The sequence below is a fragment of the Buteo buteo genome, chromosome 19, assembly GCF_964188355.1.
Source record: "Buteo buteo chromosome 19, bButBut1.hap1.1, whole genome shotgun sequence".
In the NCBI taxonomy this organism is placed as follows: Eukaryota; Metazoa; Chordata; class Aves; order Accipitriformes; family Accipitridae; genus Buteo; species Buteo buteo.
In genome coordinates, this window is record NC_134189.1 from 17,325,569 (window position 1) to 17,339,266 (window position 13,698).

The following is a 13,698-nucleotide window of genomic DNA, read 5'->3' on the forward strand; positions in this document are numbered from 1 at the left end:
CGCCAGATATGATCTCATCCCTTTTATTCCTTTGGAGCTGAGTCCCTGGTTAAGTGCTCAGGATGGTTCCCTCACCGTGCCTGCTGGTGCCTTTTGAGTTGTCCTCCTGTGCCGCAGTGCCCGTTCACCTCCCTTCAGCCTTACCTCACCAAGTGCCCTATTTTCTCCGTTCCTTTCTGCCACAGCGGCTCAGTATCTTGTTCGCTGTCTCAACAGAGTATCTGCCAGACATAGATGTTTTTCCCCTGTTTTGTGTAGCCTCTGGCGGTGCGGTGGTTTGTTGGTTGACCTGCCAGCCAGGCTGTGAGAGGGCTGTAGGGGTCAAGGAGGCAGCTCCCTCCAGGGCTTCCACCTTCACCAGGGTGCCAGCTTCAGAGGGCTTAGCTCCATCCCCACACGGGGCTCATCCTGCAGGGAGGCCGTTCGCTGCAGCTCCTCTCCAGATCCATCATCCTACCTCACTGCCCCTGCCTCCAGTTCAAAGCAATGCCAAGTTTCAGAGCATTTCTGCCTGGGCCTTCGTTTAAAAATCTTACCTCTGCTTCCAGCTGTTGTCCAGCACCCCACAAACCTTTGAAACAACTTAACTTGATTAGGAAGCAGCTGAAAGGCTCTTACACCACCACCACCCCACCCTCCCACCCTGTTTATTCATTTAGTTAATTGATGGGGGGATAGGGGGGGATGTTTTGGTTTTTAACCAGTCTGAGAATGGGGCCTAACCTTGATGATTTGCAGGGCTCCAACACGTTGGGAGCATTTGGGTAGAGAGTTTCCTCCCCACTAATACACAGCCAGAGGCCACGATGGGGCGAGCGTGCAGCAAGCGTATCTGGCTGAACAGCGCAGCTCTGACATCTCGTGCTTTAAGCTGATCTGGGAGTTGGCGAGTGGTTGTGGAAAAGGGATTGTTTTTCCAAATCTTGGAGTACTTTGCTATCTGTGTGTCAGCCTACACGTGCCTGTGTATGATCATGCTCACCACACAGCAAGGAAGACATCTCTGATGCTTTGGATGTCTGCAGGGCAAGCTGCAGCTGTGCTGTTTGATGGAGAAGGTGGTCAGTGCAGACATGCAGTTGCTCTCCTGTTCACGTTATCAGGACCTGGCAGTGCTGAATCTCAGCAGCTACAGCCTGCTTAGCTTCTCCTGCTGACGGTGTCCACACCAAAACTGCACTCCCTAAGTCAGTCAAGTCAGTAAATCACCTCGTTTATCTTGATTACCATGAAAGCATAGGGAACAGTCTATCAAATAGAAAAAATCCTACTGAAAAGTAGAAAGTGCAAAAAACCCCTGTTAGTTTCTGTATGATCTGACTGTCGCATATTTGTAAAAATAAATGTTTCTTCTAATATGTAATCAAGGAAATAATTTGTGTTTTTTTGTTACTGAAAAAGAAATTTATCGGGAACATTTTGTGCCTACATGCTGGTAACAAACAGTTTCTTTTTACCAGTGGAAATATGATCCTGACTGAAGCATAGCTAATACCCATTCAGTCAGAGAATATATATCATACTGTGCCCCATTCAGCACAAGCTGTAAGAAGGCAGTGTCAAAGAACTCAACAGTGAGACACTGTTCCACATCCTCAACATGCACATTCAACAAAATCTCTTCCAAAGAGGGAAGATGTTATGCTCATGTTTAAATACAGGCTCTGCTATTTTGGCAAAGGTTGAAACCAGGTGCCAGCCAGATTGGGTGCTCCTATCTAGCTCTACTGGACACTGATTCCCAAATATAAGCAACTCTTAAAACTGCTGGGTCCCACCCAGCCAGAACTTCTCAGAATCTCAGTGGTAATTAATTTCTGCTGCTACTAAATGCTCTAAATCCTTGCAGGAGTGGCAAAAAGGCATTTTTACAGGTTCTCAGCTGTTTGGGGAAGCTCAGGGTATACTACTCGTGTACTGCAGCCGGTTCAACAGAGAATATTGGATGCTAAGTGTTTGGCTCCCCATCACAGATGGGGCAGAGGAGCAATTTCTGTAGCATTCCTGTGCTTTGCTTTGTGCTCACATTGCATTTATTCACTAGAGGAGAGCACGGCTCTCTTATGCTCAATGTAATGGAAAAGCAGTGTTCAGCCATGGTCTGAAATCTTTAAAGTCCAAGGGAAGAAGCCAGTGAGTTGGGGAAAGGTCCTGACACATGCATTTGGACTATGTGATCCTGCTTCCGTCTGTTTGAATCCCATTTACTAGCTTTGGTGAGTTGTGGCTGATTTAGCTCAACTTCGTCATCACCATCTAATTATTTTTGTAACTGTTAAAGTGTTGTGTATGTATAAATATATACCTAAATAAAATCCCAGGGCAGCAGACTAATCTGAATAGAATTAGAATAGGCTCTGAATTGATTTGAAGTCTTCTATTAAACACTAAGTATAACTGCTTCATTGGTCCTCTTAAGTACTTACCATGAAAAGATCTGCTCATTCCCTTTAATGAAACTGTGTTGAGTGTTATATTTGCTTAAATAAAACCCCCCTGTGGTTTCAAAAAGCTGTTGCATTCTGCTACTGAGGACTCCCTCGCCTTCCTAAGAATATACGTGGGACTGCTCATATTCTAAATGTTAGGGTTTTTTCCCACTTGTGCCCAGTTGTGGAGGTCCTTATAAGATTATGCCTTTTCTATTTCTGTGAGTTGGTTTTTGAGTTGTGGGGTTTGGGTTGGTTTTTTGGTTTTTTTTTCCAGCCATGGCATAGTTAGCAATATTGCTGGTTCAAGGGTGCCAAAATCAGAAACCTAGGCCAGAAAAGATGATTTAAGGGAAAAACAAGACTAGAAACAGCTGAAAAGGTTTGAATTGTCATTCTTTACTTTCCATCTTTTTATTTATTTAGATCTTTTAACAGTATGTGTGTGTCACATTTTCCTGCAGTTGTCTAACACTAAGGAGGCTTAGAATTATGGTTTATGAATTTTAATGAAAGTTGAGATTATTAGGTAATCATATGCTAGGGCTTTAATTAAATCATCAAATAGGAGAACAACTGCATTTAGAGAGGTGAGAGCTGAAGATGCTAATTTTTAAATGTCTTTGTTCCACTCTGGCATGGGTATCTCAGATATCTAATGCAGACAGTCTCTTATACTATTCCTTACTCCTTGGCAGGTATCATTGTATTACTGAACATCTGGTTTACATTCAAAATTTGGTTTTACAACCATGAGGCCTAGAGACTTCATAGTGTTTATAGCAAAGGCCTGAGTTTAAAGCACAGGCTACCACCCTACATGTTCAGAGTGAGCTAGCCCCGTTTCACTTCTCTTTTTCTCTCTGTGGCTGTGATTTTGGTATTAGGGTCTTCTGCATTCCTGCCTCCTCTTCCATGCACAGTCCTCACACTCAGCTGGGCTGGGGGAGGCTGTTTTCTCTGGAGACCTGTTAGTCAGTTAGTAGGGTAGAGCGAGCCAGTTGGCTTTAGCAAAGCCCGTGTTTTTGTGCATTCTTGAACATGCAAGAGTTGTTCTTGTTGCTGAAAGCTGCCTTCATCGTTAAGTGTTAAAACTGTTAGAGCTGGGTTTCCAGGACAGTTTTAAATGAAAAGTGAAGTAGATACTTTTCTTCGGAGAGAGACTGCACAGATATAAGAGGTGTGGGAATTTGAGTTTGGCTTTATTCTTCCTTTGCTGCTGCTGGTACACTCAGCCTTAGGAGCCTGGTCAGTAAGAATGATAAAGAAAAGTAATTGGATGGTGTGAGGCTGTTCACCATCAGTCTGGATTAAATCAATTCATGGTAATTTTTAGAGGGAGGTGGTGGGGTGGGGTCTGGAATAAACCCTTCTGTTAGTGATAAACATAAATCCCTCTACTTCCAAATGCATTTTTGTGCCTGTATCTCTGTTTTCATCCATGCACCAATTAAGCAATAAATTTTTTAATTTTTTTTCTTATTTCAGAAGTTTGACTCAGGCTCAAGTGGATTTATGCACACTCTCTATGTTTCTGAGCAGTTATGGTTTGGTTTTGTGGTTTTTTTTTTAATACTGTTTTCTTCATCTTTTGATCTCTGAAAAGCTTGTGGAAATTGTGATTTCCAAGTATCCCAATAGGTCAGGCGTGCTTGCTTTCCTCCTTTTCTACATATTGTTCTGCAGCACTTACTGTTTGTCCATTCAAAGAAAATCTTTCCCGGGTTCAGAAGTAATCTAGCACAGTGTAGCTTGTTGAGCTAAAGGTGTGTGCTGGTTTTGGCTGGGATAGAGTTAATATTCTTCACAGTAGCTAGTGCAGGGCTATGTTTTGGATTTGTGCTGAAAACAGTGTTGATAATTTAGCGATGTTTTCATTACTGCTGAGCAGTGCTTACACAAAGTCAAGGCCTTTTCTGCTTTTCACCCCACCCCACCAGCGAGGAGGCTGGGGGGGCACAAGGAGTTGAAGGGGACACAGCCGGGACAGCTGACCCCAACTGACCCGAGGGATATTCCAGACCATAGGACGTCATGCTCAGCATAGAAAGCTGGGGGAATCAAAAAGAAGGGGGGATGTTCAGACTGATGGTGTTTGTCTTCCCAAGTACCCATCGCTCTGTGATGCAGCCCTCCTTTCCTGGAGGAGATGACTGAACACCTGCCTGCTGATGGGAAGTAGTGAATGAATTCCTTGCTTTGCTTTGCTTGCATGCGCAGCTTGTGCTTTACTTATTAAACTGTCTTTATCTCAACCCACATGTTTCTCACTTTTTCTCTACCAGTTCTCTCCCTCATCCTGCTGCAGGGGGGTGAGTGAGCAGCTGTGTGGTGCTTAGTTGCTGGCTGGGATTAAACCATGACAGGGCGTCATACCGAGGCAATCATCCCTCTGTAGGATGTTGGCCTGGCAGAGTTTTTGTTACAACTGCTCTACCTGTTTATTTGTTTTGTTTTCTGTCTTCTGTCTTAAAACTTGAGGCCCCTTTGTAAGTGTGATATACTTTATATTTTTTTTTTCTTCTTTCACTCCTTTGTTACTATGGACCATTGCAGATATGCCAAGACATTATAGCACGAGATGAAAACTTTTTTCTAGATTGTGAGGAAAAAATAAATTTTAAAGCCAAGTAAGATTTGGTAGGTTAAAAATGGGAGGAAAAAGTTTGGCTTCATAGGGTCATGAACTTTAGTACTATGCTTGAAAACTGCCTAGAATTGACAAGGTCTCTTACCATCCTAGAACATTTCTTTTGCTTCCTGGTGCTCACGATTTTACCAGGTGATAACCACAGGGTTAAGTAGAGCATCCCGGCATAGTACGTGACATACAAAGAGAGAGCAATGGTGTTGAAATTCTTTTACACTAGGGGCGATGGATCTATCAGCAAAAATACAAACACAGCTGATTCCACAAAGGCACATTTGTAGAAAAATTAAATTAAATGTGGGTTGTGTAATTTGCTATGAGGAGTTAGCAGTTCGCTAATAAAATGGTGCCAGAATAAGCAAGGGGTCACGCCGTTGATTCCAATGTGTTTATGACTGGTTGCTTCATTGGTGACTTTGGCCTCTCTTCCATAAGTGATTTTGATAGATGCTGAGAAATAGACCAAGGACAAGTTGTTATGGCCTTCAGATTCATTTTTCACTGTAATGTTAGCTGCTGCTGCTGCAACATCCAGTCTGTGGAGCACCCCAGGATTGCCCACACCTGGTAGAGGAGCAGAGCTAGAGATGGGGGACCTGAGCTAAAAGGCACCGGCGAGCTGTGGAGGAAGAGGAGCAGCAGAGCAGAGCGGGGGCTGGCTGTGGGGCTGGGGAGGCACAGGAGAACACTCTGGGGGCTGAAAAACTCTGTGTGTAGTTGTGGAGCACCAGGCAGTTACTGGAGAACAGGGAACAGGGTGCGCAAACTGTGCCTGAAGAAGAATGAATGTTTAAGAGGACTTGATTTGGGCTTGAGGATTGGTGGTGAACGCAAGTAACCACCCCTGCCACATGTCAGTCTGGTTTTCTGGGACTGGCTGGACTGGGAGCATACCTACATTCGATGTACTCCTCTAATGGGAACGATAACTCCAAGCTTGACTCTTAACTGCATTGCTTATTTTTGGTAGAAATAGTAAAGCAACCCTTTGCTTTTCAGTAAACTATGGATTCAGTGAGGGTAGAAGCATGAAAAACCTGGCAGTGGGATCTCCTGCTGCACTTGGTTTTGAGGGTGTGGTATGTGCTGCCAAATGTCTATAGACCCTGGAGGACCACAATAACCATAGCCAGGCCTGTAACATTAATTATTTTTTCTTAACTGTGAAATAACAGGCTTATTTTTTGTGTTAATTTCACTGGTAGGAAGTTGTAGGTAAAGATATCCCTTATCATGCCGGGAATCGCAGGTGGTCAGACTCATGCTAAATTAATTTTTCTTTAGCCAAGTAAATTAAGAAAGCAGGCACCGCTTCCTCACAAGGCATAGGGGCTGAGGAGTTAAAACTGAAGAGGTTTTCTTGGTCCAGAGTGGCAGGAGCCAGGGAGGAAGCACAGGTATGAGGGGTTTGGCAGAGGCTCTGTGAAGCACATAACCTTTGGTAGATGCATCTCTTAGTAGCTTTTGCATGCCGGTTATTTACTGAGAGGCCAGCCTTCATAAACATCAAAGCTCAGTTTCATCCAGTAATGAGCAAACATAACAGTATGGAGAAACAAACAGGGAAACCTGGCACAGCCAGTGTTTCCACCGACAGTACATGGAAAAAGGAAATAATTACAGTGAAATGAGGGGGTCGGTCGTGAGGCTGTATCAGGTAAAAAAAATGGTGTGACATTTCTGATCTTTGATACCTATCTGCATGTGCAGTTTGTCTCCAGTTATGGGAGAAGGTAATAGTAAGTAATAACTTAAAGAAATGAAAGGGTCCCTGGAGAAGGAAAGGATAGGTAGGAACAGTTGATGGAGAAGATAAAGATTTCATGTGAGATGTATGTTTCTTTCCTCGTTTTTCAAAGTAGTTTTAATTTCTTGTCCTGGGATGAGTGTTTTGAAAGCATGTTCTGCAATAAGCATAGGTTGTAAATCTCATTGCCTACCTCTGACCTGGGAGAAGGCATTTCCTTTGGGAAACAATGTTGGGAAAAAGCAAGAAAATGTTCATGACTAAGTCATTACATGTGACATTAACCCTCCTATCTTTCATTCACATATTTTTATATTTGCATTAAACTATGCTCAGCTGAGTAAGAAAAAGCATTACCCAGAAGAGATCCCTGAGTAGCTGTAAAAAAAAAAACAAAAACAAACAAACAAAAAAACCAGCTCACAGGCTGGAACACAGGCCAGCCGAGCGCTCAGAGGCAGGATTAGAAGCGGCAGCTGCCTCGTGTGCTGCACAGCCCAGGCTCCACCAGAGCTGTACCTGGGCACTCCCTGGTGTTTTCCAGGTATTTTTAGGCAGGTGTGAAGATAGCTTTATTGTCAGCAGTTCACGTTTGCCCCTAATCTTCATATACATAAAGCAGTAGTAATGCCTACTGGGTATTCTCTCTCCTCTTTTTTTGTACCCCACCGTGACATACCTGGAAAGAGCTGCTGCGTGCAAATTTTATGTTGCTATAAGAAAGAGAGCGAGTGCCTGTGTTAGCATACAGTTATGAAGTACAGTGGTAAAAATGATGGGAGAAGACAAATTATTTTTTCTGGTGTCCGTCTGTACCATCCAATGTCTGACTGCTTGTCTCACAGCACAGTCTCCTGTAGGGTTGCACAGAGGATTTGAGAACTGAATTTGGGCTATAATTAATGCTTGTCTTCTCTTTAACTTGAGGAGTTGTATACCATCACAAATCGGAATTTCTACAAGAACCCATCATCTCTAAACTCTCTCTGCTTTCCTCTGCAATGTTTTCCTTTAGAGGAGTACCTCTACTTTTTTATTACATTGAGAATAATACAGTAGTGAGACAGACTTAAAGCTGTCGCTAACTTTCATGCCTGGTATAAAACTTGCATTGCTATTTAATAAAATTTTGGTAATCTCCTTGTTGATATATCAGCTCTCCTTTTGCCAGATTGGTATTAAACATTTGGCTAAAGCTGACTCTATGGCAGCTGGAATTTTATTGGCATGAGCAGTGTTGTGATGCTAGATGTGTTTTGGCTCTGAGTGTAAAGGTACAAAGTTATAGTAACAACTCCCAAGCCTCCTCACCCTCATTACGAAGCTAAAAGCTGTGTGAAATAAATAGTAAAAGCAAACCTGTTTTTTCAAAGAAAATATGTAATGGATATAAAAGCATGAATGTTTCAGTTAAAGCTAATGGGTACAATTTCTCACTTACCTGTGCTTTTCTTTGTTTTTCAGCTCATGGGACATTCTGAATGGGATCACAAACGAGGACCCAGAGGCTCACAGGTCAGTTGCTTAGTGTTTTGTGTTTGGTTTTGGCTTTTTCTAAGTCTGAGGTATTCAAGCAAGTTTTCCATCTGAGATTGGCAAAGTTGTTCATTTTGTTAATATTTGCAGGATTGAATCAATGGAAAAAAAGCATAAAACTGTGACAGCTTTCATTAATATAATTTTTGAGCTGTAATCCAAACAGTTGATCCAGACAGAGCTGAGTCATGCAACAAAGTTTCTTTCAGTAGCAGAAAGATGGATTAGATGTATTGAAAAAGCATTTCTTACTCAGCTGTCTCCATCAGGATATCAAAGGAATGCAATTTCAAATAATGTGTGTATGTTTTGTGCTGGTTTGTTGGTTGTTTTTTTTTTTTAACCTGACAAACCTGTAAAACTTGGATAGTCCTCACACCTTGTTCAATAATAAGGGGATTAGTGGTGTTAGAACTGTGTGGGGAGGTGCAGGAAAGCCATGTGTAGCTACTGGTTTGCTCTTCACACATCAGTGAAAGGAAGTTACGCTAGTAGTGTTAATGGCATCATGCCGATACATTTTTAAATTATCTGTAGAACTACAGTTGCTTCAGTGGAGACATTGCTACCGATATTGATGTTCAGGAATATTCCTGCTTGGGTAAAGCAGTCTTTCCCATCTGGTGTTGAAATTATATAAATACTTTATTGTGGCTCTGGTATTTTGGAATTGCTTTTCCTTCAGCTGAAGGATTCTTATATGAATATGAACACTATGTCTGAATCTATAATAAACAGGCTCTGCTGCTGTGGAGCTACATCTTTGCAACCTTAATCTCCATAGGGTAGTTCCTAGCCTAACCTTCATAATGCCCCTTGCAAAAATCACTAGAGTACCTGCCTTTTTAATGAGTAAATATCATATGTTAATCAGGAAGCTGCTACTTATTTTCATAGACAAGATTTACTATTTTTAATGCAACATTCATTTACTAAGTTTTGCTCCTTTACCCTTATTGTTGCAGAATTCTACATTTTTTCTGGTTTTCTAAGCTTCTGTCTTGTATTTCATGTCAAAACCACCTTGAAATTTACAGAAAAATCAGGATTGCATTAAAAAGTTTAAGATGGGTTGCAGATCAGATTTTTTCCAAGTGACAGCCTGTCATTTCAAAAGATTAAAAAAAAAACAGAAAGCAAGCTAGTTTTCAGTGGAAAGTGTGGAATTTCAGAAATCGGGGAAATCCTATCCAGTAAAGCGAGACCTGTTCAGTATATAATCTCTCCTGCCTCATCTGATGTGCTAGTTGATCACGTTGTGTTCTGGTCCAATGAGTAGAACGTAAATTGGACTCCTCTAAACTACTGTTGAGAGGAAGGCAGTCACTTGAAGGACTCTTAATGTGACTTAGACTTCTTGAACTTTTCCAGCATTATTGCAAATCTTCATCTAATTTTTTTATGCATATGAAAATATGGGTAGTCTTTTGTTCTGAACCATGCCCTACAGTCCTAGTGCTTTGCCTATGGCAGCAAAATACATAGACTCCTGACTGGGGTGCATATGAAGTCTGCGCTGGTGTTGCATCAGGGATGGAGGCCTAAGTCCTGTCTGAGTCCTCATGCCTGATACATCCTGTTGGCGATGTGCCTTCATGCTTGCAGGATTTTTTGTTGTCTTCTAGACGTTTTTTAAGGTTTACAGCTAGCCAATAAGAAATGCAGGAGAAAGGGATTTAGGTGGAAGGTAAGTGGCATCCATCTGTTCCAAATAGATTTTAAATTAAAAGGTAAGATGGATCAAGTTGATCAATGTGTCTTGCTGCAGGAAATTGGACTTGGGCTGTTTAATAGATCCCTATTGAGTTTTCTGAAAAAGTGAACTCGCAGGATGAAATATTTGCCAAAGAATTTTTTAATTATTTGTTCTCTTGAGGCTACAGTTTCTTCCAAGGAGGGTTCCAGAGAAATTAATATATTGCCTGGTTTCTCTCTTTCACCCCTTCCTGAGAATAAGGAGGGATCGAATGGCATGGCCTAATTTCAAAGGACGAGGTCTCATGGGCATTAACTCAGTTGCTGCAAATGCCCGTCTATATCGAGTGCAAGTAAAACCATTTGTTGGGTACTGTTAGGGAAGGTTGTACTTGGGCAAAATGAGATAACTGGTTACTAATCATATAGATGAAGTTCTCTGGGTTTCAACAGAGGCTGAGGAGCAGATAATTGTGAGAAGATAATTCTCTGTATAAATCTAAAAATCTTCTCTATCTTTCTGAGAACATTTTGTTGCTTCCTCATGTGATGTTTTAGATACTCCACCACAATTTCATATTTAAAAAAAAGGGGGGTGAGGAGAAGTTCAGTGGAATTCTCTGCAGGTCAGCCTGCAGTCATTTGAACCTTTTCTGAAGGATATTGTTGAATTATTAAAAACATTATTCTAGAAAACTCTGTATCAGATTTTCATGTAAAAGACTCCTGCTGATTATTTTTTCTTAGGCAAAATATCTTTTAATTTTACTTTTTTAACAAAATAAGCAGAAATACTTCACCCCCAAGAGTGTGTTCCTTCAAAACAGGATAAAATCTGCTTTTGTAGGGTTTCCTTGACAGAGCAGTGAGGTGTTTCCTTTTCAATCCATCTAAAAAGTGTATAGTTTTAATTGATTTCATCCTGTAAGCACTCTTTTATTTCATTTGTGCTGTGCATACGTATTCTGCAAAGCTTCTAGAAAGCTAATTGTTATAAATCTTGGAAGAACCTTGTAAAACTAACAATCAGTATGTAGCACAGAAATGTTAAAGGATCTTGAATAGGGTGGGAACAGAAAATGACCCAGGCTCTCTGATTACTGTGTGGTACCCTAGTGCCCAGTCACAAGAAGCAAGGAAGAAAAGTTTCATTAGGGGGAAGAAAATAAGCCTCAGTTATTCCACTGTAGCCTCAGACAGTTGTCTGTGGTAGGAATAGTGTTAAACCTGATTTAACTAGTTCATTGAAAGGTTAGGAGAAATTTAGGAGGTTCCAGTTTTTGCATGTAATATGAAAGACCTGTTTTATCCTTTTGTGATTCAGCTGCATTGTTGCCAATTTGTGTCCTTAGTAAATGTACCCTTTGTTAAACAAGATCTGGCCAAAAAATTAAGATGAGTAATCTGCTAGGTATACTTCTCCTCCAAATCTAACGCATCAGGTGTTTAAAGATGGACTGGCGGTTGCCTGCAGGATCTGCCACAGTGTTGCTTATGGTGTTTCCCAGGTCTGCGGGGCTTTCTTCCAGCAGAGAAATGGGACTTGTGAGGAGAGGTCTCTCATGGCCAGTGGTAGCCTGCGCTGCTCGGGCAAGCAGCGAGAGGGAAGGAAGGGGTTTAGGCTTATGTTATTGGGAGCCAATTTATTAGTCTTCCATGATCTTTTAATTCTTAGGGAGTAAAGTGAAGAAAGTGGGAAGATAGATCTTAGGAAGCCACCCGCGTGTGTGAATGTTAGCTATGTCACTTGTGAGAAAAGGAAGTGGAACCACTGGTTTACCATAATATAAAACTAAAATCCACATATAAACTCATAAAATTATTCTGCCAAGACTCATTAAACAAAACTCTAATCCTATTAAGATATTTTTTTTAAGAATTAGTAGGTTTTTTCCATGGTATGTGTTGAAACGTGAGAGGAAACTACTACAGCGTGTGTCATACTTCTTAATGACCCACTTGGAAAATATGTTTCTTTTCTGCATGTGGAGTTAAATGCAAAGTGATGTAGATAGCGGTTGTGATGGATGTCAAATGAAATACGCCGAGGCTTATGGGAATTTCTGTTTGCAGGAGTTTGTCTCCTGATAAGCATCTGCAATTCAACAGGACAAGTAAAATGCTGTAAATAGGACAAGTAAAATGCTGTCTTTACAATATTTAATTTGCTCCTGACTTCTACACCAACACCTCACTCACTTTTTTATAGATTACACACATATATATGTATGTGTGTATGTTGTGGGATTCCTTTTCATTTAGAATAATTATACTGTTAAGGCTGCTGTAATTACAGTGAATTATAGGATGCCTTACAAAGAGCAATGGGTTCCTGGCTACCTACCACTTTTTTTTTTTCCCCTTCTTTTTTTGATCTCTGAAGATAACACTTCCTGCTGTAATGCTTCATGCAGAGAACTTACTCTCTGGATTTGAAATCATGCAGAAAGTGCAAAGTGAGTTTCATTGTGTTCCATGCTTAATTGTTAAAATTAATACAGGTTAGGATTTAGGCACAAAACTTCAAAATTTGAATTCAAAGTTAAAGAAATTCCTAAATGTTTAGGAGTGTTTAACCCACCTAAAGAAATCTCTCTCTCAAATATATACTTGCAGTCTGTAAAACCGCATCATTTCACTCACGTGAGGGGAAAATATTCATACCCATTTCTAATATCAGTACATGCTACGAGCAAATGTGACTAGCAGATTTCATCCTTGGCATATTATGCTTCTGCAGGAAAAATGTGCAAACTGTATTTTAATTGTTCTACTAAAACATAATACTTGATACTTCGAAGATATTTCAGGTGGGACCCATGGCACACTTTGTGCATGCATTTTTACGAGGGACCTTGCATATGTGGGAGTTATTTGTTGCTCTGTCATCAAGACTTGTTTAGTTTGCTGAAGATGTAGGCGTTGCCCCAGGAGTCAGTGGAATCAAGCAATCATTCCTCCAACATTATAAAAGGATCATAATCGGGAGAGAAGCACAGAGGTCCAGTGTTTTTAATTCTCTTTAAATATAAAAGCTCTCAATTATACATTTGAGGTGCTGCATCTTACCCTTCCAGTTCCTAAGCAACAGCTATTTTCAGATTGAGTGCGTCTGGTGTTGTCTACCTACTTCAGGCTTTTGCGAGGTAATTCGTCAGTGAAAGCTAGGCTTTTCACTGTCTTGCCCGATTCCCTTTGTCGTGGCACTCTGAAGAGACAGATGCTTTAGAGAAATGGGAGAAGCTTGGGTGTGACTGGTCTCAACCTTGCAGCTCGCAAAAACTTGTGTACATCAGGGAGCTCTGCCGTCTACAGCAATGAAGCACAAGAGTCAGAAATAAGGTTCTTGACAGTGATTTGGGAGAAGCCTTTTTCTCAAGTGTGGAAAAACCTCTAGAGCAGATTGAAAATCATGAGCCGGAAATCTCTATACTTGCTGAAGCGTAGATGGGAGTCGATACCCGCTACTGACCAGGTACTGTGCTCTGGTGAATCTGTTGTGTCTCTGTCTTCCCTCGCAATGCCACTGTACAGAGATTTATGGTGATTTAACGGTGGTGGTTGGGGTCCTCTGCATACAGTGAGAACCAGCTGATTGTTACTTGTCATTTCCACGATGAATAGTGCAAAATGTTGGTAAA

At 41.2% G+C, this 13,698-nt stretch overlaps 1 protein-coding gene across 1 annotated transcript in view; it reads left to right on the forward strand.

Annotated features, from left to right (window-relative positions):
• Positions 1-13,698, forward strand: part of PDE3A (phosphodiesterase 3A) — a 267,645-nt gene that overhangs the window by 160,626 nt on the left and 93,321 nt on the right. The window contains exon 2 of the mRNA XM_075051354.1: positions 8,291-8,341. Coding sequence (XP_074907455.1) covers positions 8,291-8,341 — 51 coding nt within the window. The remainder of the gene's footprint in view (positions 1-8,290; positions 8,342-13,698) is intronic.